The 27,751-nt window shown below is 45.3% G+C and overlaps 1 protein-coding gene across 2 annotated transcripts in view; it reads left to right on the top strand.

Moving 5' to 3' along the window:
• Rop (Syntaxin-binding protein Rop) overlaps positions 1-27,751 on the top strand; it is a 90,145-nt gene that overhangs the window by 19,614 nt on the left and 42,780 nt on the right. The window contains exons 8-12 of one of the 2 annotated variants that reach the window (XM_070521591.1): positions 11,814-12,052; positions 20,305-20,515; positions 21,157-21,295; positions 24,342-24,451; positions 26,690-26,776. In XM_070521591.1, the coding sequence (XP_070377692.1) occupies positions 11,814-12,052; positions 20,305-20,515; positions 21,157-21,295; positions 24,342-24,451; positions 26,690-26,776 (786 nt within the window). The remainder of the gene's footprint in view (positions 1-11,813; positions 12,053-20,304; positions 20,516-21,156; positions 21,296-24,341; positions 24,452-26,689; positions 26,777-27,751) is intronic. The other variant, XM_070521592.1, reaches the window with a different exon arrangement.

Below are 27,751 nucleotides of genomic sequence, written 5' to 3'. Positions count from 1 at the left end.
TATTTCCACTGTTAATTTTTAAAAAATGTTTCTTTTCATGTGGATATTTTGCATTATGTTTGTGGACCGTTTACTGAAAAGTGGTTCTCCTGGTGCTGCTGCATGCCCCAGCCACCCCTCCTGTAGAAACAGCAGAAGTAGCCTGGATGCATTTCAATGTTGGACAGAAAATAACTCAACGTCAGCATATTGAATTATCCTTGCAAAAACCTCACAATTCTTATATTTTCAGTAGCATAAGTTAAGAAAAGCTTACTTTTCTTTCATTGCTGCTGTATCTACATGGAACTGTAGATGTCTACTTTAGCACAATAAATTATGAGGCAAACTCAATCTGAGAATCCTACATTAAAGTGCATAGTTTTATCTACATGGTACTACTGAAAATAGAGAAAAAAAAATACCTACATGAAATTTAAGAAAAATAGCGCCCCTTAGTTACCTTTCTTCTCATTCATTGCATAGCGAGGCATCACACACTACATGATGCCAGCAGTCAGCTGGATGTGCCACATTCGTTGTCATGCCCATGAGTGGTGCTGGCTCCCTGGGTTTACATCTTCTACACATACATGAATACCCATGAATGTGGATATGGGAATAGCTCTCATTGTAGCCGAATTGGTAGAGTAATGCATGCATAATTCAGAGGGTGTGGGTGATGCTCCCACTCGCCACTTGTGGCAAGTTGTTTTTGTCCACTTTCATTTCCCTTTTACCTTATTTCTGCGCTCCAATTAAAAACAGCAAAATAGTTTCCCCTGTGCTTTCCTTAACTTCATTGTCTGTTGGCTTCATATGGTTTTGAGAAAAAGAAAAATTGGGCCCCTGAGTTATCCTTCTTCTCAGAGTTGAAACCATGGCTCTTCAGCTCCCTAATAAATTTCTGCGTTAGGTTGATTCCATGCATATTGGTAGTGCAGTTGACTCTCGTTACAACAGACCCTGATAATCCCCCCAAAAATGTCTGTTTTATCCAAAACGCCTCACTTATGAAACTTTGGTCGCGATGTGTAACAGTGTTATTGCAAGGAGGGAGTGACAAACATCCAAAGGGAACAGACAAAAAAGTTGCAGTTTCACCCGAAAGGCGAAGTGTTGATTGCGATAGAAAATTAGTAGACAGCTATGGGAAGTAAGGATAGTAGTTTTGTCGGCCATATAAAGTTGTAAACATTAGCTTACTAACTAAATTGACAAGCACCGTGTCACGCGCGCACAAGTAAACGTGAACACATTTTGCTCGATGACCCTGGAAAGTCGCTGTCAGAACATTGGAGTGAGGAAGCGCGGCAGCAACAGCGAGCGAATTGGCCTTCGTGCTGTCTCGCGCTTCAACGTGGGCTAAACATTGAAAGCACAGCACATATGAAGCTAGCGGCACCAGGCACACTTGGTTGACATAGCAGATTGCCTTCAATATAGGACGCCCGCGCGCCCACTTTGTCCGCATCATAGATCGCTTTCAAGATACGGTGCCCGTGCGGGCGCGCCATTAACAGTAGCCACCAGAGCTGAACTCCCCTCTCCCTCGCCTCCCCCCTGTGCCTCGCGCAGGATTGACGGTGCGCTTCTGCCCCACTTTCCTCCCTCTCTCACGCACATGCTATTGAGCCATGATCGTTGGCTGACACTCGCAAGTCAGTTGCTAGCCCATGTCAACACAGCAAAAGTCTATTTTATATGCCCGATTTCGACAAAAATTGCCGCTAATTTTGTCTGCTATAGCCGATAGTCCATTCTAGCATGGTCCATTAAAAGCGAGATTCGTTGCATCAGTGAAATAGGTAGAGCAAACTAAGGTTGAAATATGGTCCGTTATATCTGAAAGTTTTGTACACGGGTCCGTTGTAACAAGCGTAGCATGTAATGCTTTGTAGTGATCTGCACAAGAACCACAACACTGCCGTTCCTATATTCCTATTATCTCACTGTATTACTATATTTCAATGACAGAACTGGAATAAACAAGAGTACCTCAAATACCCCGCACATGTATCGGGAAGAATAGATGATGTCCTGAAGATATGCCAGTTTAAATGCCGTATTAATGTTTTCAAATATGCTTTCTGTCCTCATACTATAGTAGAGTGAAATTCGTATCGTCACTGCACCATCCTCCTCTTTTGTTACACTGCTGCAAGAACATGTCTTGCTATATGACAACTGGACAACTGATCACCTATGATTTGTAAAACAATAGTGTTCGTATGCCTCTCCAGATCGCACTTACGAGGGACATTCCAAACATAGGTTTCCTAATTTATTTTCACACAGAAACTTTATTGCTAAAATAAAATACACCATGGCATCACAAACTATACACCGTGCACTATTTGTCCACATAGTTGCCACCGATATTGAGACATTTGTAATAGCGTGCAATCAGTTTCTTTGAAGAAACCACTCAGATAAAACTCCTGAAACGCAAGGAATTGTCTCACAGCCTGCCCCACCTCTGCATTGGTTTAGAAGTGACGTCCCAGGAGTGCAGCTTTTAATGCAGGGAACATGTGCTGTCAAGAATGGCGAGTTGCGCAACAAGATTGCCACCTTGCCACCCGATTACGACAAGGGGTGCAAGACGCGCACCTCTCCCTCTCCGTCGCTGCAGCTGGGAGGCGTTCAAAGAAGCGGCCTTTGCGTTGGAATCCGCCGCCTTCCTCCAGCCCCTTCGACATTGTGACGGGACTAGTTCGGTGCGTGAACAATGATTCCGGAGTTCCCCAACGCGGAGCTGATTTGAAACGCTGGACAAGCTGCCGTGGGGACGACGTATTTTGAGCGTCTCACGCTTCGGCCTAGCACGGAACAACGAGCGACCCTCGATCAGTGCCGATAGTTTCCTGGAACGGCACCCCGCGCGGTTGCCTCTGTGTACAGAGCGCGGTTGCCTTTGTGTACGTAAACTGATCTTCAGAGCAGCTGCGAGTTGGTGATGTGTAAACGAACAGTCGCCGCGTCGCGTCGTAGGACCGGCGGATCGAGTGTATAAAAACTGTGGTTGTGCGAATGCTGAGGACACACTTCTCTTGAGCAGTCATGTTAGACTGAGTCACTTCTCTCATGCAGTCCTGTTGGACTATTACTCTTTTTCTCAAGCAGTCATGTTAGACTGAGTTAATTTCTGTAAATAAACCCCTTTTCCTCGTTCTCGATGAGAAGCAGTTCTTCACTTCATCAACGATCTCAGCGTAAATAAGTTGGACGACGGCATGGGCCAGCTACCTTCGAATTCATGCCGTACTCCAATCTTGGCAAAGGACCACGGACGATGGGATTGAGCCCCCAATCCTGACAACTGGCTGACAGCGGTGAGATGGACTTTGCGACATGGTGCTGTATCTGCGGTGAGTGCTTGGTTTTTGCTTTGACTCTCTAGGCTTCATTTTGTGGTTGTTCTGTTTAGAACAGTAGGGAAGCTAGATTGTTGTGTGTTAGCTAGGTTGTGTTTTCCTAGCTAGATTTAGAGAGCAGAATCAAGGCAGTAAAGCAGCAGTCATGGAGTTAAGGACACTGCTGAGAGACGAGTTGTTGATTGTTGGTGAGGAACTGGGCCTAGATGTACGCAAGGAAATGCTAAAATCGGAATTATTGGAGCTAATTTCCAATCAGGCCAGTGAGCAAGATATTGAAATGGGATTGGAACTTCTCAAAAAGAGAGAGAAACGGGAAAAAGAAAGAGAAGAACGAGACAGAGAAAAACGAGAGAGAGAGGAACGCGATAAAGATCGCGAGTTAAGAAAAATGCAACTTGAACTTGAAAACAGACGTTTGGAGTTGTCTCAAGGAAGTGAAGGCGCTCTGGGACGATCAAGTGAGGCAGAATCGTACCGCATGGACAGGCTATTAAAGCCATTTGAGGTCGGGACCGACATAGGCTTGTTCCTGTGCAATTTTGAAAGGACTTGCGAGAAGATGAACTTCGGCCCGAGTACATGGCCACAGCGGTTGCTGTCTATGTTGCCGTGTGAGGCGGCGGAAGTAATCGCCAGACTGAGTGTGCAGGATGCATATGATTATGCAAAAGTTAAGGCTAGTCTCCTGAAGAAATACCGCCTTTCAGCCGAAGCTTTTCGGCAAAGGTTTAGGAGCACAGGCAAGAAAGATAGCGAGGGCTATCCGGAGTTTGCATATAGCTTAAAGGCCAACCTAGTTGAGTGGCTTAAAAGCGCGGAAGCGTACGACAGCAGAGACATGATCATTGAATGCATGTGTCTAGAGCAGTTTTACAAAACCATCCCTCAAGCTGTGAAACTGTGGGTGCAAGACAGAGGTAATGTAAACACTGTGGAAAGGGCGGCTGAATTAGCCGAAGAGTACGCAACCCGTAGAAAATTGAACGCCGAGGAGGGAAACTGGGACGGTCGAAATGGACCGCGGAAACCATTTCCGTTCAAAAGGGGTGCGCAAACTAGACGATCCGAGCCTGTAGACATGGCGGAAAAGCCCGCAGAAAAGAGCGAGGAGAAACTTAACGGAGAAACCGCACAAAAAGAACAGAAAAGAAAATTCGAATCTGTTAGACCAATTCGCTGTTACAAATGCCACAAACTGGGACATATAGCTGTAAACTGCGAGAAGTCTAGCGTAGTTTTTTCCTACGTGGAGGAAAAGGATGAGAATATGGAACTTTTAAGTCCATATCTCCACGACCTGCAAGTTAATGGAAAACCTTGCCGAGTGCTAAGAGACAGTGCCGCCACGCTGGACATTGTCCATCCGTCTTACGTGATGGTAGATGACTTCACCGGAGAAGTAGCGTGGATAAAACAGGTTGTAGAAGAACACAGCGTGTGTCTGCCCATGGCCAAAGTCAAAATCAGTGGACCATTCGGGGAGCTAGAGACTGAGGCTGCAGTTTCCAAATTTTTGTCACTGCAGTATCCCTACATCTTTTCGAATCGTTCGAATCAGTTACTGCGTGACAGAGGGCTCAAACTGGGAGAGGGCATAGTACAGGCATTGACCCGAGGCCAAGCTCGTAAGATCGCGGCGCTTTCGGCTGAAAATGCTCACGCTCCTCCAGCGGAAGCAGAAAAGGGCATAACTTCAATACCCGAATCCGAGCTAGGCCCGAGGGACAAAAGAACAGTTGAGGAGAGCCTGCCAGCTGACCAGCTCAATGAGAGCGTAGCACTAGAGTGTCAGAGTTCTAGCCTGCAGGAAGAGCAAGTAGACGCGCTTTTGACAGTGTTTGCACGAGTTGGGTTTCCAGCCGAAATTCAGGCAGATCAAGGGTCAGTATTCACGAGCGCACTGACTTCCACATTCTTGCAAAAGTGCGGGGTAAAGTTAATACACAGTTCTGTCTATCACCCTCAGTCAAACAGTGTAGAGAGGTGGCATTCGGTGCTTAAGCGAGTTTTGCGTGCGCTCTGTTACGAGCACAAGGAGGACTGGGAGAACTGTCTGCCGGCAACTTTGTTTGCTTTGCGAACGGTTCCACATGAGGCGACAGGGTTCTCACCAGCAGAACTAGTGTATGGGAGGACACTCCGGTCTCCACTGAGAATGTTAAGAGAGATGTGGGAGGAAAGAGGGGAGAGTCCAACCGTGGTTGAATACGTGCTAAATTTACTGGAGCGGCTAAGCGCAACCCAAGAACTAGTCGGAAAGAACATGGCACTAGCTCAAAAGAACGCCAAATTCTATTACGACAAGAATGCGAGGCTTCGTACGTTTAACGCCGGAGACCAGGTAATGATCCTCAAACCTTCAAGAAAGAACAAGCTTGAAGTTCACTGGGACGGGCCCGTTAAAGTGTTGCACAAACTTTCAGATACCAACTATGCTTTGAGAATGCCCGGTCGCAGGAAGGAAGTGAGGATATATCACTGTAATTTGATGAAGCCGTATGTAGAGCGGAGCGGAGTCGTTAACTATACCGTCAAAGAGCCGGATGGCATTGGTACCAAGTTTAAGGAGTATAGGACGACCTCCAACTCTGAAATCGGCCTAGAAGAAGTAGTAGAACACTCGGTAAGCTCGCATGCTCTAAGACCCGAGCAGCTAGATGAGCTAAAAGGGGTGTTAGGGGAATATATTGACAGATTCAGCGATCGGCCGGGTAGAACCGAACTGATAACGCATGAAATTGAGCTGACCTCTGCCGAACCAGTAAGATCAAAACCTTACACGGTGTCTCCAAGACAGAGAGAGATTATGGAGGCAGAGATACAGCGCATGCTAGAGTTGGGAGTTATTGAGCCCGCTGAGAGTGACTACACGTCACCGCTAATACTCGTAGAAACCCCTAACAAGGACCCTCGTCCGTGTGTTGACTACAGGAAGTTAAATGCGATCACTAGGGATCAGCTGTACCCGATACCCAACATTGAAGAACGAATTGAAAGAGTTAGCGCTGCTAAATACATTTCAACTATAGATCTCGTGCGGGGGTACTGGCAAGTTCCCCTTTCAGAAAGTGCCAGCCGCTATGCCGCATTCATCTCGCCTGTAGGCACTTTTCGCCCTCTCGCACTCAGCTTCGGGCTGAAGAACGCGCCGTTTAGCTTCTCTAAGTTAATGGATATTGTCCTAAAGGACTTGCAGGAGTTCGCCTTACCTTATCTTGATGATGTGGCCATTTTTTCCGACAGCTGGGAACAACACGTATCGCACCTCAAACAGGTGTTCTCACGCTTGAGGGAAGCCGGCTTAACGATGAAAGCGGAAAAGTGTAGGTTTGGTTGTTCGCAGGTTACTTATCTGGGCCATGTTGTTGGTCAGGGCATGAGACGGCCGGCTGAGCTGAAAATAGCGACGATTGGAGATTTTTCTCAGCCGCGCACGAAAACGGACGTTCGTTCATTTTTGGGACTTGTGGGGTACTATCAACGGTACATTCCGAATTACTCGCAATTGGCAAGTCCATTAACAGACGCCCTCCGAAAGGGAGCACCGAGTAACGTACACTGGGATAAGGACAAGGAGAACGCTTTCCAAAGTTTGAAAACGCTATTGGTTTCTCGCCCTGTGCTTCGCGCGCCAGACTACACAAAGGAATTCATAGTTCAATGCGACGCAAGCGACAGAGGTATGGGCGTGGTACTTAGTCAGGTCGGCGACGATAACGAGGAGCATCCTATCCTCTACGCCAGCCGTAAACTAAATGTAAGAGAGGAAGCCTACAGCGCTTCAGAGAAGGAATGCGCTTGTTTGGTTTGGGCCGCCCAGAAGTTGTCGTGTTACTTGTACGGAGCGAAGTTCATCTTCGAGACCGACCACTGTCCTCTGACGTGGCTCAATCAAATGTCACACAAAAACGGCCGCTTGCTCCGATGGAGCCTCACTCTCCAAGAGTACAACTTCTCCGTTAGATATAAGAAGGGAAAGTTGCATAGCAATGCGGATGGTTTGAGCAGGCTAATTTGAATTCTGCGTTTGAGGTTCCCGCCTAAATTTTGGGGTTACTAGTGTTAGCTTTTCTTTAGGCGAAGAAAATCCCCTCTCATTTAGCAGAATTCCCTCCATGATTGCTGAATTGGTCAGCAGGAATTTGCTTCAGAAATTGGCATAGTGAAATGTAGCATTTTTTTTTTGTTTCTGCACTTATGTTGTTGTTGTTTTTTTTTTTTTTTTGAAGCCTAGCGTGTCTAAAGTGAGAGCCAATGCACGTCATCTCGGCGCAGAGCCGTGTTGTGGGGTTCATTTTGCAGTTGCCTGTCCTTGTTGGATGTTTTGGGGCGGTGACATCAATGCACAAGTGGTCGCTGCGAGCCAAGACATCAATCCCCCCCTGACCAGCAGCCGTTCTCTTCCTGCCTAGCGGTTGTCAGCGCTAGACAGTCGAGACTTTCCAGCCCATGGAGGCGCTGTCAAGAATGGCGAGTTGCGCAACAAGATTGCCACCTTGCCACCCGATTACGACAAGGGGTGCAAGACGCGCACCTCTCCCTCTCCGTCGCTGCAGCTGGGAGGCGTTCAAAGAAGCGGCCTTTGCGTTGGAATCCGCCGCCTTCCTCCAGCCCCTTCGACATTGTGACGGGACTAGTTCGGTGCGTGAACAATGATTCCGGAGTTCCCCAACGCGGAGCTGATTTGAAACGCTGGACAAGCTGCCGTGGGGACGACGTATTTTGAGCGTCTCACGCTTCGGCCTAGCACGGAACAACGAGCGACCCTCGATCAGCGCCGATAGTTTCCCGGAACGGCACCCCGCGCGGTTGCCTCTGTGTACAGAGCGCGGTTGCCTTTGTGTACGTAAACTGATCTTCAGAGCAGCTGCGAGTTGGTGATGTGTAAACGAACAGTCGCCGCGTCGTAGGACCGGCGGATCGAGTGTATAAAAACTGTGGTTGTGCGAATGCTGAGGACACACTTCTCTTGAGCAGTCATGTTAGACTGAGTCACTTCTCTCATGCAGTCCTGTTGGACTATTACTCTTTTTCTCAAGCAGTCATGTTAGACTGAGTTAATTTCTGTAAATAAACCCCTTTTCCTCGTTCTCGATGAGAAGCAGTTCTTCACTTCATCAACGATCTCAGCGTAAATAAGTTGGACGACGGCATGGGCCAGCTACCTTCGAATTCATGCCGTACTCCAATCTTGGCAAAGGACCACGGACGATGGGATTGAGCCCCCAATCCTGACAGTGCCCATTCATATCGGATAACAGCATGCACTTCCAACGATGACCACTGTTATGTATCTCCTGGCGCCCCCTACAAATAAGACAGTTTTAATAAAGGCTAGGCCAGTCGTGGCCGCCAGAGTTGTTCTCAATAATGGAGTCTGTCACTCGCGGCTTCGTGCCATTGCATCTAAAATCCCAACGTAACCAACCCAAACAACATAACATGGTGTCAAAAGTGTAAGCAGATCGTCCCCGCAACGCCTGAAATCAACAAAATGGCCAACGTTTTCATCCAGCCCCCGGCTCACTTCAAACCTGGTGACACTCCTCAGACCGCATGGGAAGAATGGCGGGAAGCATTCACCATATATGAACTGGCTTGTGAGTACAACACTAAGCCTAAATCAGCGCGGAAGGCATTGTTGCTTCATGTGCTTGGCTCGCATGCTCGTCGCATCGCACAGACGTTCCCTCCAGACCCTGCCGCCGGAAACGAAGACGCAGATCCAGTGAAATACATACTTGACAAGTTTGACGAGTTATATCGCCTGTACAAGAATGTCATACAAGCAGCGGCGGTGTTCAACTCTATGGTACAAAAGCCAGGTCAGTCAATTGACGATTTTGTGGCTGACCTTCGACAACAGGCGCAGAAATGTGACTTCAGTGACAAGTGTGACAGACTCATCGGCGACCGCGTGGTGGTTGGAATCCTCGATGGAGCTCTCTGCGAACGGCTCTTTCGGGAGCGCGACCTCACTCTGGAAAAAATCGTCTCAGCGTGCAAGGCAGCGGAAATATAAAAGAAACATGTGCAAGAGATCTTAACAAGGGATCAGCAGCCAGAAGTGAATGCCGTTCACACGTATAATTGGAAACCCACGAAGACAACTGGTCGTCCGCTAGGTATCAATAAGCCTCAGCAGCCTCATCGCTCGTCTCAAAGGTCTAATCGTAAACGTTCTTGCTGCGGAACCTCGCACCCTCCACAACAGTGCCCAGCTTTTGGTAAAAACTGTTACAACTGCGACAAACTTGGCCATTTCGCGCACCTGTGCAAGCAGCCACGTCGGCAGACAGCAGCACATCAACCGCGAGTCGGACTGCTTCGTGAGCATCCACAACAAGACTCACAGGAGGAATTATACTGAGTTGTTCTCAATAATGGAGTCTGTCACTCGCGGCTTCGTGCCGTCGCATCTAAAATCCCAATGCAACCAACCCAAACAACATAACAACCACGTCAGCACACGTCTCTCTGCCATCATGATTTGTGCTCGAATAACCTCGAGCTAGCTGGTCTGCTGGTACTCTTTATTCTCCGGTGCTCTGCGCATGCGTCATTCTTCCACCACTGATGCTTCTTCGGTCATTGAACCAGCAGCCGGCGTGGATTCTTACGGTGATTGTTTGTTTCACCTGGTGTACTAGCTTCTCTTAAAAAAAAATGACAAATATACTTCTGGAATGTCCCTCGTAGTTTCGTACCATATGTATATTGTTCCCCCTACAATAATGCCCAATTTGGGTGCTGTATGTATTTGTATAAATAAATTGAGGAATAAATAAATACTAAGTAAAAATAAACATTCAGTGTGACTCTGTTGCTGCCACCTTAACTTGTGAAATAACTGATCTTGGGAATGAGCCTTCATAGTTAAAGCCTGAAAGGGGTGCGTCGTCCTCGTCACCATTGTATGCGAAAACTTGGATCAGCTTTCATCTTGCGATGGCGCTGACTCCTTACGATAGGCCATTGCTAATGCTGTTAATGCAATGTTGGCTTTTTTTATGCGATTGTAATGTGTAGGCAATTTATGGACCACTTATAAAAGATGTGTGCATTAGAATAGAGTAAAAAGGGGTAATCATTCATTGTGAGCTGTCGTTCACGCTTCAAGCGCTGCCAAAGGTAGGCGAAGCCAAGACAGACTATTGGGGTCACAATTGGGGTCACCATTGAGGTCAATATGTAGGGGTCGGGCACGTGCGTGCAGAGCAGTCAAGTTAGAACTATTTGGCAAAGGCCAACTTCAGGGTTGAAATAACACGAAAATTTGGACCCATTGAAATACAGTAGACCTCGTTAATACGATCCCGTTTTGTATGACCTCCCAGCACCAATGTTTGCTACCTGGAATAGAAAAATGACCCAGTACAGTTACACTTCTTTTTTATCAATTAATCTGGTTCTTGAAAACACTATCTTTTGGCGCCAACGTTCAGAACATTGCCAAACTGCTATTGTACAATACGTTTTCTGGCCACTAGATTGCATGTGAACAAGAAAAGTAGTGAAGCATGTGTGATTGAGAGCCGTAGGCACCCACCACTGCAGAATTCCTGCAGTACTCACCCACTCGTGTCATGTGAAAATGTGGCCATGCACTCATTTTCCTCTTCCAGTATTAGCAAATCTCCTCATGGGTAATCATACCTCGCATTCACAGCTATCGCTGCCAATCCCATTGCGATCTTCACCTATCCGTTTCCCAGCATGTGTCACAGCTCCATTGGAAGCATACTGCACGCTTTTAATAGGTGATAATCCAAACGCGCCACAGTCCTCTACCCCCATTCTCTGCTTCAGGCAATGTGAAGCAAGCGACATGTTTCGCCCTGGGCGTCATAGGCCAGCAATGCCCTCCAGCTCGATTTGGTTTTGGATTCCTGTGGTTGCTTAAAACGCTATGCATTAAAAAAACAATGCAATGAGTCGCACAATTTGTCGCATTATATATGTCAACTATAGTTGAGTCTGCGAATAGTTTAGTAACTTCGGATGGTACATTTTACCGGTTAGTATGTCTTTTTCTCATATTTTTTCCCAAAATGTTTGAACGAGGTTCTGCTGTATATGGGTGCTGGCTGGGACCTTCAATTGGGTCCAACTAGCCGTAGTTGAATTAACGGATGTCCATTGTATCACTGTTTTGTTATATAGAAATTTGACTTACTTGCTTTATGTTGTTATTGCAGTTGAACGTCATTGATGCATTTTTAGTTGAAAGTTCCCAGTTACTACATTGCTATACCGCCATAGCATGCTCCCAGTGAAATATCCATTGGCTCATGGGTTCCTGGTGTCTGCCAGGTTTTTGTCTGCAGTCCCATAAAAAACTTAGTGTTCTTCCACATTGCCCACAGCTGGCTGTGCAACCTGTGAATGAGTACATACTGCCTTGCATCATTGATATTGAACCAAACGGTAGCAATTGTACTGTTACTGATGCAGGGACCCGAGAAGATGCGCTCGCAACTGATAATACTTGACCGAGGTTTCGACTGTGTGTCCCCGCTGCTGCACGAGTTGACCTTCCAGGCCATGGCCTACGATTTGCTGCCCATTGAAAACGATGTCTACAAGTTCGAGTCGACTAGTGGAAACGACGTGCGTGAGAAGGAGGTCCTGCTGGACGAGAAGGACGACCTATGGATTGAGCTGCGTCACCAGCACATTGCCGTTGTCTCGCAGTATGTACAACAGCACAAAGTGTCTACTCTGATGTTTTGCCTGAGTAGAAAATGAAGCATGTCAAGTTAACTCTGGTACAATTGAAGGTTTAGCTGTGGAGTAGAAGCTTAACATTCTCTAGTAGCAGACAGCTCCTTTGCTTATTCAAGGTAACTGCATTAAATGTTCTGTGACGGTGACAGTGAGCAGTACACATATGCACCAGTGGCAGCTTATAAAAGTATTGTAGTAAGTATCGCATAGACGTGTTGTCATTGTAAAAAAATCAAGCAAAGCTGTTTATGGCTTGTGAATTAAGGGGGGACGTGGCAATGAAAGCTTTTTTAAAAATTATTTATAGGAATAAATTGATGAAATTTGGCGCACAGGTGGGATTTGTTATGCTGATATCATAACTGAAATCAGTTTTGTGTTATCTATTATAGTTTTTGATTTACAGCACTTGACAGCCTCTAATGGTCATCCCCAAATTAATTAAACTTAATTTCGCCAAAATTTTCACATCAGCATGTTCACAAAAGCCCATTCTTTGCAATAAAGCTATTGGTTTATGTTTTAAATGCTGAAATGAGCATACATATTTTTTCAACTTTCCTATGCATATTGTCTTACTAACGACTTTTGCAAAACACCCATTATATATTTGTTTATGTAGTGCAGATAAAAATGGACAGCTTTATTGCACTCATCAATGTTTTAGGATCTAAGTGCTAAAGACAATGATTTTGTGTTCATTTCTTGTGAAATGGCACTGGGATGACTTAAAGCAACTGCATAAAAAGAAAGCAAATGAAGCTTGTGGGGTTCTCCTCCCATGCTCTTGGGACAAAGGAACGACAGCACAGTAGTGCAAACAATCACAAGGGCATTTATTGCACCTTTCTTAGATCAATGCCTGCTAGCCGAGTTGCTATCTACAAAACATGCCGATGGGCGCACGACAAATCTAGAAGTCCGACTCACCGCGACCGGAAGCGAGCGAATATGATCGCCCCATGCTGGATCCCAACGCCTGGTCGTTCGCGTGTATAGTCACGCGAATCGGGCGCGTTCGAGGGCGGCCACGCGAGGCGGTCTCGCAGAAGCATGGGTCGGCGCGCACGCTGGAGACGTCCCCGCCGTGTGCCGACCCGCCGGGAAAGAGGGTCGCTGCACGAGCGGCACGGCACGTCCGTCCCGCTTGCTGTCTCGAACCCAAGAGAGCAAGCGCCTTCCTTTCGGCGCCCAGGTAACCTCGCCTGTTGGCGGCGTTAGCAGCGCAACACTCACGCCATCTCTCTTCAACCACATCGACCGTGCGGGCGTCACGCAGGCCACGCGGCGAAGCGGGAGTACAGGAGACGTGCTATGCGGGAAAAACATCGGGGGAGGCGCGAGGGTCGCGCATCCCCACAAGCTACATCATTTGTTGTAAACATTTAAATCTTTACTTTGAGCACCTAAAACCCGCCTGGGATGTAGTCCTTTGCCTTTGAGTTTGTAAATTGTCTTTACGTTTTGATGTAGTTTTTCGCTTCATTGCAGCAGTTTCGTGCAGCTTAGTTGCTTTTTTGATGCGTTGTGCAGAGGTAGATGACAGCGCAGTCAAAACGTCCGCTCTTGTTTCCTTTCATTGCACAACCTCTTCGTTAGTGAGAGTTGGAACTGAAATCCGCTGATGAATATTTGATGCGAAAAGTTCTGCTCTCGCCAATGTCATGTTGCTGTCACAATCACACGCAGATGCACCATCACCACAGCCCACGATCATATTGTCACCATCGCCCACGGTCGCGTCGTCAGCACCACACACGCATACACGCGAGGCACGACCGGCACATGTGCGGGTCGTGCCTCGTCAGCAAGGTCGGCAGCATCCGCTTCTATGAGTAGTTTTCTCCTTCTGTTCCACACCTTTCGTGGTCTTCTGTATGCGTGGGCCATTCAGACCTTGCTTCCTTTGGGGCTCAGCACAGAACAGATGCATTAAGCTGCCATGATCGTTAGTCACATTGATCGGAACGTGTAGCTCGCTGCTGCGCAAATGCGTGTAAGAGAGGTTCGTCAGCAATTAAAATCTACAACAGCCAGTAGGAACGCGCCCTGTGTACCATGTGACTACTGCACCGAACCGCCATGCCACTTTTGTCTTCTTTTCGCTTGCATTTGCTGGTTTATTTTTTGGTGGAGAAACACATAGCTGTGGCTATCTTAAGCTCTGATTTCTCTTCTTTACGATGATACTAAGATAGTGGCGCTGCGTCAATTGACAGCCGAGCGATCTGCAGTGTGATGGCACGTTCCGAAGCCCGATTTTTTCGCAATTTTTGATGACAGCACTCTAGGAAAGAGCTGTTTTCTCGATTTCTACCACATACTGTATTTACTTGCATAATGATCGCGCTCGCATTATGGTCGCACCCCTGAATTTTGTCGTCAAAATTCTATTTTTTTCTTTCCTGTGTAATGATTGCACCCTGAACTTGTCGCAGCGATATGTCGCGTGCCAAGTCTAGCTAATGATGATCGCGCTTACCATCTGTCGAATGCTACGCGAACGACTCTTGAAGACATACCAAGTGGTCTGCACGCACCCAACATTCTTAAGCAGATGCCCAATTTCATTCCTTTCATCACTCTCCGCACTTCCATGAATGAAAAAAAAAAAGAAAGCTGCAACCAAACTTGCCTCTGCTTTATTATTTGTAGGCTTCATAATGGTTTTGGTCAACAACAACAGTAACATAAAGGGCGCCTTTCGATTCTTCACGTCTGCACTCGTGGACACGCACCAAATTGCGAGCGGCAACGATAGTGGCCACGTTTACGCTGATACGTTGGAAGTGTACCTGATTCGTACGCCAACACTTGTAACACAGCTAAGATATTCGCCCACCCTTAGCGGAAACATGCCATATTAGGATAGCAGTGAAGACAAATGCTGCAGTTTCCGCAGCATGCCCGCCATGGGTTTCTGTCACTGGCAGCTAAGTGCGCCGATCGCTATTTCTGTCCCCTCAAAGTGGACATGGCTACGTTATTGTCGCAAACTTGACGATATTAACAATATTATTCATTACTGATATGGAAGAAACTGTTTCAATGCGTGTAATGTACTCACAAGAAGGAAAATGTTTTCGGCGCGTTCGGCTTGTTCCTCCGGCTGGCATTTTTGTTTTGGTGTCCTACACTACCAGCTCCAGCCGCCTGCTTGTCATCCCGTAGCAAATGTGGGAGGAAAAAAGAAAATGTTTCTTTTCGTAGGAAATTTAACCCGTGTAATGATTGCATCCCTGAATTCGCGTCAATTTTTTTTACAAAAAAGTGCGATCATTATGCGAGTAAATACGGTATTTTCTTATAATGCAGTCGATCCCGGATATATCGAACCCGGATATATTGAATTATTGCCTGTATCGAACAGTTCAAAAATCCCCTTGGGAATCCCATGCAAAAGTATAGCGCTATTGTTTGCGTATATAGAACTCCCGTGCACCGGCATATCGATGTATCGAACTCCATGCTGAGCTGCGCCCCAGCAAGTGCACTTCTCCCACCATACCCCACCCTTGCAAGTGTGCTTCTCTCATCGCATCCCACCCCCGCAAGTGCGCTTCCCCTCACGAAGCTCTTGTGATGTTCCCGCAATCTCACGCACTCCGCCCCGCACTCTGAGAAAGGGGCGTGTGGGTAAAAGGCACGTGACGAGGAGCACTTGGAGTGCGATTGGGTGTGAAAGGGAAGCGGGAAAGAGAAACCACGCTGACCGCAAGCGCCCGTTTCCTGTGTTTTGGTTGGCTGGCGCAACGAGACGAACGAGGTCAGTGCAGCTTGGGCTTGTGATAGTGCGGAGACGCGGAGCGGTGCGTCTTTCGATTCGCTTTGTTCCTTTTATTCACGAGGCCAACGCGAAGGCTTGAGACTCGTGTGGTGCAGTGCATTTTTCTTTCCGTTTTTGGCACGTGTTCCGGAGCCATGGCCGCGAAAAAATGCAAGAATTTGGATTTTTCAACAAAGGAGGACATCATTCGATAGGTGGAGGCTGGTGAGCAAAGGTCGTCGGTCGCCGCGGCATTCGAAATTCCTCGGAACGCCCCGAGTACGATCCTCAAGAACAAAGCCGATGTTAAGCTGAAGGCAGTGCAGTCCAGTCGCCCTGGAGCATGTCGTGTGCACGTCCCAACCTTTGACAAGGTCAAAAAGGCATTGTACACCTGGTTTTTGGAGACATGTGCCAAGAACAGACGATGGATGTCTTGACAGTGAAGACGATGACGCTGGATGCCTGGACAGTGAATTGCGTGAGCTCTCGGCATTCCCAGGCGCCATCCCAGGCGGCATTACAGCACGCGATTTTGTCAGCGCTGACGACGACGTGCAAGCTGTAGTGGATCGCGCTGATGCGGAGATTGTGGCTAACATCATGGGTGACAAGGACGCAGACTTGAGCAGCGGCGAAGGTTCCGACGAAGAGGACCAACCACAATGCACTGCAGCAGAACTTCCATCAGCTTTCAGCATCATTCGCCACTGTTGTGGCACAATGGAAGGAGCTGGCCTTTCTCATTTGGACACTGTCAACAAGCTTGAGGACAGCTTAATGAACTTGATGGTGCAGAAGAAAAATCAAGCAAAGGTCACAGATTTTTTTCTTCCGAAATAAAGTGCTCTGGTCATCGCGCTGTTTTTTTTAAATGCGCCTTGGAGGCACAGATCGGTAAGTTCCCATTAGTCACGACATTGGGAAACTGCCTCGAGATGTGTGGAGTTGTTAGAGAAGCTTTTGACATGCATATTTTATATTTCGAATTATCGATATATCGAACTATTTTGCGATCCCCTTCGAGTTTGATATATCCGGGATCGACTGTATTTCACCCCGAGGTAAATAAAGGTCCATGGATCATTAAAAAAAGTTAAGAAACTAAAAAAAAAAAATGGACAATTTGACCGTTTCAATAACCAAGTCCCCCTTAATGTATGGTGTGGTAAAGATATGTATGCAAACAGTGCAGGTTAAATATAAGATAACTTTTGACAACAATAAGATCACTACATACCTTATGAGGGGCAAATAAAGATGCACACTTGGGAAAATGAGTTAATAAACCGAAAATCAGACATCCACCTGTTCGTAGCAATTGCTACAAAGGAGATCAACACAAGTGCTCGTTCTTGTCTCCACTACTGGAGTGCGCGTATTTTCATGTGCTAAATCCTCTCATAAGCTATGCAAGACGAACCAGCTCTATTCCTTCTTAATTGCACTACACACAGTTGTGCTTCTTAATGCATACCCAAAAAGAGAGTAAACTCAAGCATACACACACACATGTATGTGCGCACGCCTTTACAGGTACACCATAGGCAAATATTAAGTTAACATAGACTGTTAAAATACCATTCCAGAAACCTCACAGGTATTGTTTAGTGCCAAGAAAAGGCTTAGTGATAAAATAGCATTTGAAGGGTCTGCATACCTTCAGTACAATTCAAATCGCCCGCCTGGAGTGGTGGAGTGGCGACATTGCATATGCCATCACTGCCCTGTACTGCCGTTGATGAGTAGAATGGTGCCCGACAGACAGTGAAAAGGTTTTTTGTGCAAAACGCAAATGTGCGGCCATGGAGAAACCAAGCCAAGACAGAGCGTTGAATTCGCTGCTGCAGCTGCTTTTGGTCAAGTGGCGTGGGCCGTTTGGACATCCCCTGACATCACACAGATGTGGAATTCTCTACTTCTTGCAGTTTGGTGCAGTTTCGCAAGCCAGCGAAAAAAGTGCAGAACTACGCGGTAACAAAACGCAGAAGCATTGGTGGCACAAAGTCGAGTGAAAACGATACCTTTTGACCACCCACTTTGTTGTCAAGGGTAATGTCAATGAGTCTTTTCTAAACATCAAGTAGAACTGGACAACTGGCACTTTTTTTCCATCTTATAATGCAGTGCAATAATCTTTTAATTACAAGAGGTTGCGTACTAGTGACAGAAATATAATGAGTTCCTATGTTATTGGGCTAGTACTTGAATGTCCCGGGCTCCCGCCGTGGTTGCTCAATGGCTATGGTGTTGGGCTGCTGAGCATGAGGTTGCGGGATCAAATCCTGGCCACGGCGGCCACTTTTCGATGGGGGCGAAATCTGAAAACACCCGTGTACTTAGATTTAGGTACACGGTAAAGAACCCCAGGTGGTCAAAATTTCCGGAGTCCTCCACTACGGCGTGCCTCATAATCAGAAAGTGGTTTTGGCATGTAAAACCCCATAATTTATTTTTTGAATGTCCAGGGTGACTTGCAAATCGTATCCTGCATTTACCTCAATTTCTCGATTACTAAAACTTGGTTTGTGGTAGTATTGACATCTTAGATGTCCTTAAGCATTAATCTATCACTTTAGCTCGGCTTAGTATTTGCCTTTAGTGTCCCTTTAACTGCGGTCTTGTGCTATACATATTCAGTGATTCAAAAACTGTTTAAAAGTGCTTTTTTTTTTCCAGTTTGGCCTTTCTTACTTGACAGCATTTCTGTATTACATATACCTGTCACTGACTGTAACTATGGCAAAGTGGGCCTATGTTAGCTTCTGCATATAAGATTTTAGACATTTTTCAATCATTAACTTCAAGTTTTTGGAAGTTCTTTTTGAGTACAGTATGAGAAAGATGGGTCAGTAAGACCTCTTGGCTTACATATAAGCCATTTTACCCTGCTCGTTCATTTCATTCTAACGAAGGTTTTCAAAATGTTTTAGCACAGTTAAAAACAACTACACACAATCCTTTAACCAGATGTGAAAAATGACAATTTACATGGCTTCATGCGTGTAACTTGAGCAGTGAGCATGTAAAATAGCATAACCGAGTCTCCGATGTTGTCAATTGTCACTCAGAATAATCTGGTTTTCATCTAAGGCCCGACTTCGCACTAACCCTTTGTCAAGCACAAAGATTGGGAGAAATGAATTGCACCTTGTTTACGACATCGCCCTTGTGTTTTTGTAATTGGCAATTCTGAAAATTATGTTGCATTTATTTAATTTCTTTTTTGCCTTTATGAAGCGAATATGTTGCTGGTCAATGAAGGTTCAAGAATATTAAACACCCACATGTCATGTGTAGTTCTATTGACCAGTTATACCCTAATAAAGCATTGTAGTAGATGTGGTAGAGATGGAGAACAAGCCAACACATTCTGGTGGGAGTGACCACCAATTTTAGACAACCGCTTTCTTGGAGTCAAATGGAAAGCCTGTCATTTAAAGTATCTATAGTTGCAGTGTTTTCTTTTGAAAATAGGTTAAAAAGGTTGAACTGAATTTTATCAGTAGATCTCTTCATAATCTTGACTGTTGCGTGCGCGATAAGTGTATGGATGCTGGTAAAACTGATAACTAAGAGCTTTGGCAATAGCTTGCCTCAAAAGAATTAGGTCAGAATTAGTTGTGCTTTGGCAGCAAGAAAAGTAATTAAGTGGTGTGATTAAAGTGTTAAAAAAAAAGCATCTGTACCTGGTGACTGGCTTCTGCAATAGGAGGAGGAAATAACTTTATTGAGTTCCGAGGGACCCCTCCCCACCCACTCTTTTCTGCAATACCTTACAATCTTATATGTTTTGGTAACGCTGATTTACATGGAGAATGCATGGACCACATGAAATTAGAGCAGTGATATGAGCACAGTAAACCAAAGAACTAGTTTGTGGATACTGAAGATGAAAGGGCAAATGATTAAGCATTGAGCACTGTGTCTTACTTCTTCAGTGATGCATTGTCACTGCCTATGTGGTTGGCCTTTTTCATTTTGTTAACCTAATACTGTACTGGTTCTTGATCAGTTATACCTTGAGGATATTATCTTCAGTGCTTGATGATTGGCAAAACCATTAGACGTGCACATAACAAAGAAACTTGCAGGCAGGAGCAGTTTTGTCGGTATTGTTTTTATATGCTGTGGTTGCCAATGTATGGACAGTGAAAGTTATATCTCGGAATGTCCATTGCCTTGGGAAAACTCGCTTCATTTCGTACTTAAATAAGGGAGAAGTACCACTACAGGTGATGAATCAGAAATGCTACTTTTTTTTTTATCTCCATAAGAGCTTGCTCAGTGCAAGCACAACATTTATTAGATGAAGGCTTCACAACATCCATGAGTACAGGAGGTGTCTTGACCAAGGCCGTTAGAGCTGGTGGCTGAATATTGCAGTGCGGAACAGTGTAGCGATAGGGTGACTCCAAGCTTACAGCACTGTGCACATGCCATGGCATGCAGGGCTGTGACAAAGCAGCTAAAGAAGTTCATCGAGAGCAAGCGCATGACGTCTAGTGGTGACAAGTCTAGCCTGAAGGATCTGACAACGATGATCAAGAAGATGCCCCAGTATCAGAAGGAGTTGAACAAGTACTCCACTCAGCTGCACCTGGCCGAGGACTGCATGAAGTGTTACCAGGGCTACGTTGACCGGCTCTGCAAAGTTGAACAGGTGCAGTGGCCATCATTGTTTTCATATGCAATTGGCTTATTACTGTTTTATTGGCTATCACTTATTGTCTGCTGTGCTCGCATTTCATGCACCCAGGTACTACAGAGAACTGCGTTCATGTCACATATTTTTATAAATATTTATTTTGAATATGTGACCAGAGGTTCGATCAACTTAGCTGCAAAGTGACAAATAAGCCGCGCAGTTGCACAGTCATGTTCTGCTCAGTTGGCTCAACAGTAGAGTGAGTGCTGCAATCTTTATGCTGGTGACATGAATGTTGGTTATGCACACTGGTGTTTCCACTGAGGGGTTGCATGCAACTTTTTAGAGTGCACGAGTATGAGCAGAGCACACTGCTGCATGCTGCGTGCTGCGTGCTAACTGTTGCTGCGTGCTTCATTATTAAACCATGCATGAGGTCACATGCAAGTACATGGCTTATATGCAATAGAAACAGTGCTGGTGTGCTGCAGAGGCACGGACGGGACAAATTTGCCAAGTGAAATACTAGACTGGTACTGCCACTTTTGTAGTCTGACAATAACTTATTTCACTGTTTATTCTGCCTTCTCCTTTTGCAATAGGCATTGCAAAATTGAGTATGTCACTCCATTTGTGCTTCATTAAACTGTTTGCAGGACCTGGCCATGGGCACAGATGCTGAGGGTGAGAAGATCAAAGACCCAATGCGCAATATCGTGCCTATCCTGCTGGACACAAGTGTGTCCAATTTTGACAAGATTCGCATCATCTTGCTCTACATTCTGTCAAAAAATGGTGAGCCTGTCGAGTTCAGCAGAAAAAGCCAGAGTGTAGTACACCCCAGTACTGCCAAAACGGTGAGGCCGTTGCATGTTTGCACGACACCTGCAGTTCAGCTTATGTCGCTGGCCTTCTGTGTCATGTGAGCACACTGGGGCAGGCCTTTGAAAATGACTTTTGCCTCGTGTGATGCAGCCTATGTAGTATCCCTGGTGGTCATGCAACAGCATTCGTAGAAGCCACCACGCTAGTTGCACTGCAAGTGAATAGCACAGGGAACATGAGTGTATGCTTTGGGCTGTGAGGCAAGCTGCATGCACCAATGCGTGAAGCTTTGCCTTGTAAAACGTTGTAAAAGATGTAGACCTAATATGCCTGTTGCCAGGTCTCCTGCAATTGCAGGAAGCCATTAGAGATGAGCTGAGAATTCACTTAGATCAGCAAATTTTCACTTATCAGGGTAAATGAACCAGTTTCCAATATCCTTAGAATTCAGTACAGTAGAACTTTGTTCATACGTACTGGAAAAAAAAGAACATGAGAAAAAAAATGTACCAACTGAAAGGCGTAAGATCCAAACTCACCAAAAAATTTGATAGACTCACCTGTAGTTGATGTCTACTTAATGCGAAACATTGCTGGCCTGATAGCGCATTGGCATTTTTGAGACTTTGGCAAACGTGCGTTTGCCCTCTTCAAATGCTGCTTGGGTCAGCAGCTTCTTCCAGCGAGAAATTTCGGGGGAAGCTTTGACGTGCCCACACAGTGCGAATTGTTGTGGCACGAGAAGCTGATGCATGCCCAGCGTGCGAGGTTCGAGCAATTCCAGATGCACGTTGTCGTTTTTCTATTGCGCAGCGTTTTCAAAATGGTGGTCAACACCGGAATACGGTGGCTATGATGCCGCCAGCATTAAACAAGGTACTCGCTTCATGCCACATGCGGCAGGGAGCAGTGGCTCGTTTTGGTTATCGTATATTGAGTGCCTATAGTAGGCTTCAAATGGCACTATGCCCCAGGTGCTGTAAAATAGAATGTTGAAAATGTTTATCGCAGTATAGCCGACGGCGATAGCTGTCAATGCGGCTTGCGATGACCCATGAGGAGATTTACTGGTACCAGAATAGGAAACTGAATGCAAGCTGGCATTTCCACTTGGGACAGGTGTGCAAGTTTGCGAGGAAGTTGCTGGGGCAGGCAGTTACTGTTCGTGATCGCGCGCACCTTGAACCTTGTTTACAAGGGATCTAGCAGCCAGAAGATATATCATACGATTGCAGTTTGGCAATGTACTGAATGTTGGTGCTGAAATATCGGGTTTTGTGGGAACGTATTGTTATGGAAACAAATGATTAAGAACTGGAGACTATTTAAAAGTATATTTACAAACGATAATGCAGCGCTGGACAGTTTAGCCGACAGCTCGAGAGCCAGAGAGCGTTCGTCGTCTTCATCGGGACGCCCGCGTGCATCTTCCACAAGAAACACGCAATATGCATGTATCAATATGAACCGGTAAAAGAAGCGTAACTGTATTGAGTCATCTTGTGTGTTCTCAATCGCAAACGTTGGTGCTGGAAAATTGTACGTAACGTGTAACGCGGTCGTATCAACGAGGTTCTACTGTATATCTAAGCTCAAGTGTGATTGGCTAAAGCACACTCTTTCATGTGTAGCTTTACACTCAATTCTCGGATGGAAACCAGATTTATGTTCTTTGAAGTTTATTGCTGTGTTTGCTGGTGGTAAGTCAGTCTTTTTCTCTTTGGCGATATTTTGATGGTCTGCCAGTAGCTTGCTCTGTCACTGCATGGCACAGCAACAACAGTAAATCATATACATGCTCTTTGCGTTGTTGCAGCCGTGTAATCTGTCTTATCACACGGGTTCAGCTCGTTGGCTTGCTGGTTGCAGTCTGACGAAGCCAGGCTGCTGTCCAAAATATGCATGCATATCAAGAATGTGCCATTTCAAGTTGCTTTTGCTTAGTCTTCAACTGATTTTTCAGACACAGAGGGGGCCGGACAAAGACCTGAACTCTGCTACTACAGCTGTCAGTCTAGCCCATATGTATGGTTTCGAGCTAGGTTGTCAGTGACATCTGCTGGTACAAACATGTTGATGGCAAGCTTCCTGTGACAGCTTGTCACCGGCCACTCGGCTGGCCACAGTTTGTCACTGCAGTACTGCCTAGGACACTAGGCCTAATCAGTGATGCTGCGTTGGGAATTTGCAAAGTTGCAATTTGGTGCGGAGTCAACGTGGGAGCAGCTTCGTCATGTTTGCCATTATGTTTGCAACATTGCATGCTTTAGTCATGTTCGATAAATCTAGCGACACACCAAGTGGCATGCAAAATTTTGGTTGCTGTTATGTGTTGGCTGTAGTATTTATAGGTGGTGGTACCTCGGGGAAGACAAAAATAATCGCACAGGTCAGCAAAATTGGGTGTCTGAATGATACGTCAGGGACTGTATTTGATGTTCTCTTGACCAAATATATATTTTGAGCCTAGTGAAAACAAGAATTTGCTTTACTATAAGCAATACGATGTCAGATCATGCTATTTTCATTTCATTATTAGCAGGGAAATGCTCCACTGAAATGAAGCAGGGTCAACCAAATTTTAGGTCTTCATTATAGTCTATAGTTTCTTAAAACCATGTTCATTATATAGAGGTTCAACTGTATAGTAAATTGAACTGCGCTGTTCTGTACATAAAAAAAAGAATACACAGGCTACTTGCTGGCAACAAGCAAAACAATGGCACCTCTTGCACCAACAGATGCTGCAATGCAATGCTTGCATTGACAGTACTGTAAATGGCAGCACTGCACCCTTGGCTGCAAGGCAGGAGAGCCTCAGTATTTCACTGGTTTTTCTCATCTCGTGACAGACGAAAGTCAAGAACTCCACTACTAGCTACACATGTATTTTGTTGCGTTTTATTGAGCTCACATATGTGTGGAAACCGCAACAACAGGGATTTCTCAATTGCAGTGTAAGTTTAGTGCCAATATTTTATAAAAGTAATGTGCGTTTCCATGACTCTGTGTGCAGGTATCTCTGAGGAGAATCTGACTAAGCTGATTCAACATGCTCAGATACCAGCTACAGAAAAATGCATCATCACCAACATGGCTCATATTGGGGTTAACATTGTGACTGATGTAAGTCTTTTCTTCATTAGGAAATTGTTAAGGGCACTCTAATCATTTTTGGATTATTACTTTTTTGCATAAATCATATTGTGCATCTGGTGCTGTCTGAATGTTTCATGCAAGGATTGTTTTGTTGCCAGACACTTATTAGGTAGCACTGCACATGGTAAGGCAAGAATGTCTCAAAAGTCATAGTATGTTATTCCTAAGTCTGAGGAATAGATAATGCCACAATTAACTTCATGCTTGCAGTTGAGTGTGAGGTTACATAAGCTCATTGTGTTAATGTGTTTCGGTGCTTGATGTTAAATTAATGTGGAATGACTTCATTGTTTTTTTTTTATACTTGATGTTTGTTATACTTGAATGTTTTTAATGTTGTAGTGTTACTCTGAATGTGTCCTTCATAGCTTGAATGCAATACTGTAGTACAGATTTCTTGTTTTACTGTGTGATTTGGTGTAAACCAGGGGCCGCATTCATCAGCAGCTTTTACATATCTGTGTTGATTGCGTCATAATTAGGAGCTGGGCTGAGGTGATCCATGAAAATACTCACCTTGGTCAAGCGCAAACCACTGAAAAATGTCTGCAGCCATGCAGTGTCATACCTTAATGAAAATGAACCATTCTTATGAAGCGACTTATATTACACCTTTAGGCTTAGATATTGGTTCTATTAGTTACATTAATAAATAAAATAAAAGAAACTGGATCATAGTGAACATGTGTCTGAATGCCCAATAGAATCTGATGGGGTAAAAAAACCTCATTGTTTAGTAGAGCTAGTTAAGGCAGGATTCTCAAAGATAAGCTCAAAGAGATTTCTAGTGGCTGTAAGGATTGTGTTGCTGAACCTTGCCTTTGGTGTTTTGCCTGGGTATTATGGAAAATTCATGCACTGCAATCGGAACCACAAAGAACTCGAATTAAAGTGATAATTTTAATAAACCTGTTTCATTATCATGCGGGTTTACGGTAACTATTAACTAGATTTTGCATTCTCTTGGCGGCAAACAACCTTATTTTGCTTGAATTGTTTTGCACTAGTGGACATGTCTCTCAGAGCTGCTTTTGCACCTAATTAAAGGATAGCTTTTTTTTATTATGCACTCTTTCACCTGAACGTTGAGTGTATTCATGCAATGAAAGTTAAAACTACTAAGAAAACCAAAATCATTAAAGGGCACAGACAGAAAGCTTGTGTTCGATTGACATGCAAATACTTCGTAAAATATTCTTTAGCTTACTATCAAAAAGGGTATAACCCTGAACATACCTGTCTAGAGCATGCGAGTAACATTCTCCAGAGTTTGTTTGCACCGTCGTTGTAAGCTGCTAGTTAAAGGCAGGCTGCTTTGAACATGCGCTGTTAGATGGGCAGCCAAATGCTTAATCGCACCTCACTTTCTGAAGTGCTTTCCACTGCTCCCCATTTTTGTCTTCACCCCAAACCAGGCAAGTGTCAAGACTCAAGCTGCGATCTGAAGGTGTACCCTCTCACTGCAGTGGCCATCTTTGCTGCGCAGTCAAGAGTGCAAGTATAGTTCAGGCCTGGCAGTTAGGTAGCACCTATTGGAGGAAAATTGTCTCAATCTGGGACCCTCCAATGTAGGGGATGCAAAATCACTTCTGTGCACACTGCTCCCACTCTCCATACAAGGGTGTACACCACCAGTGACAGTCATATTATACTTGACTGAAGCACATAGACAGTAGGCTGCCAAATTCTGCTGGGCCAGCAGTCTGCTGGGCTCAGCATAACTTTCTGCAATGCTGAGAATAAATCACTGTTAACATGGCACTGTTTGCTTTTAGTAAACTGATAGGCCAGGCAAGAAACCACTCTTGAATGTCACCATTGCTTCCCTAAGCATGTCATCCATGTACTGTAGATCAAGTGTAAAGGGGGCTTTTGGGGTTAGGTTTTTACATAGCCCAGCATAATTTTTCAGCATTATCTTCCATTTGCCTCGGCTGCAAAGATGAAAGTGGGGAGCAGCCCGCGCATGTGCGATGCTTTCTGTCTGCGCCCACTCAACAGTGTCACCAACTTTTTTAATTTCGTTGAGGCAATAATGTTCTTTGTTCATCAGCATTTTTTATTCCATAGGAGCAAGGCTGTTCCCTTGTCTGTATTGATTTGGCATGGGTGATTAAAAAATAAGCAAAACCTGCACATTTATGTGGCTGGTAGACAAGCAAGAGCCCTGGGCGCCTGACCACATGTGTGAAGTTTTGTTTACAGCAGCGAGAGCTTGAGAAACTGCCGCCGTTCAACTCGCACACCCCACTACTGTTATCTCAGCAGTTTACCAATGAAGTTCTGGGACTAGTACGTCACCACTTTTTTTGTTCCTCTCTTTTTCGTGGCGGGGATAAATTGGGCCACATGCTTGCTCTGTCTCTCTGCGCGCTGCCTGTCACCGGGGGTGCCCTGTGTGTGATGACGTTTGCCAGCACACATCACAAGGCACAAAAACTCCATTCATCCACCCTTGCCCGCCTCTGTTCCGCTTTACTGTTATCTTTTCAATGCGTGTCTGCGTTGCGGGAAGTGTCCTGTTGTTCTCCGGCGTAGTGAGTCTTCCCCTTGTCAATCCTTGGTAGTTGGTGGTTTGGTCTTCTTTCAACCCACTATGTGCTACATAGATGTCTTCGGTGCTGCTTTGTGTGTGACTGTAGGTGGCAATGGTAGTCAGCTTTTCCTGGCCAGGGGTCTAAAATGTCTGGCCTGTGAATTATTGCAGATAGCCCAGGAAAGTCAAGCTAGGAATTTCAATACTTGGTTCTGAGGCATGTTGCATAAAAAAATTTTTTTCTTTTTGCAAAATGCCTGTGTTGCAAAAAACAAGCAGAAATTTTATGCGAAGTCTACTTGTCATAGCAGTGCATAGATAGGTTAAATGTGGTTTTGCTGCGCAAGGGACGAAGCTGTGCAATTTATTCTTTTTGTTAAAATGTTTACTGCCTGCAAGTATTTTTATGCTGTGTAAAATCTGAGGCAGCCTTCATATTAATCCAGCTCAAATCATGTTTTGGCAGCCTCACCATCACTTGTCTGCTTCACTGTCAATACAAAACTAGATTTCAGAGCATGGCTTCAGAATAGTAGTACTTAATATCTACTTGGTTAAGTCAAGTGCCATACCAGCAGCATGGCACTTTAACCCTTTCACTGTTAGGTGTTTCTGGCCGTCGCAGCCCCAGTGGTGGCTTGGTTTCGGGAATATCAGGTAACGAGCATAGCGATTTATTACATTATGATTATGATTGAAGGGTTGCGCTCGCGGACAGTCCAGAAAATGAC

The sequence above is a fragment of the Dermacentor albipictus genome, chromosome 1, assembly GCF_038994185.2.
Source record: "Dermacentor albipictus isolate Rhodes 1998 colony chromosome 1, USDA_Dalb.pri_finalv2, whole genome shotgun sequence".
Taxonomy (NCBI): domain Eukaryota; kingdom Metazoa; phylum Arthropoda; class Arachnida; order Ixodida; family Ixodidae; genus Dermacentor; species Dermacentor albipictus.
The sequence above is the reverse complement of the archived record's forward strand: the minus strand, read 5'-3'. Positions and strand labels throughout refer to the sequence as shown.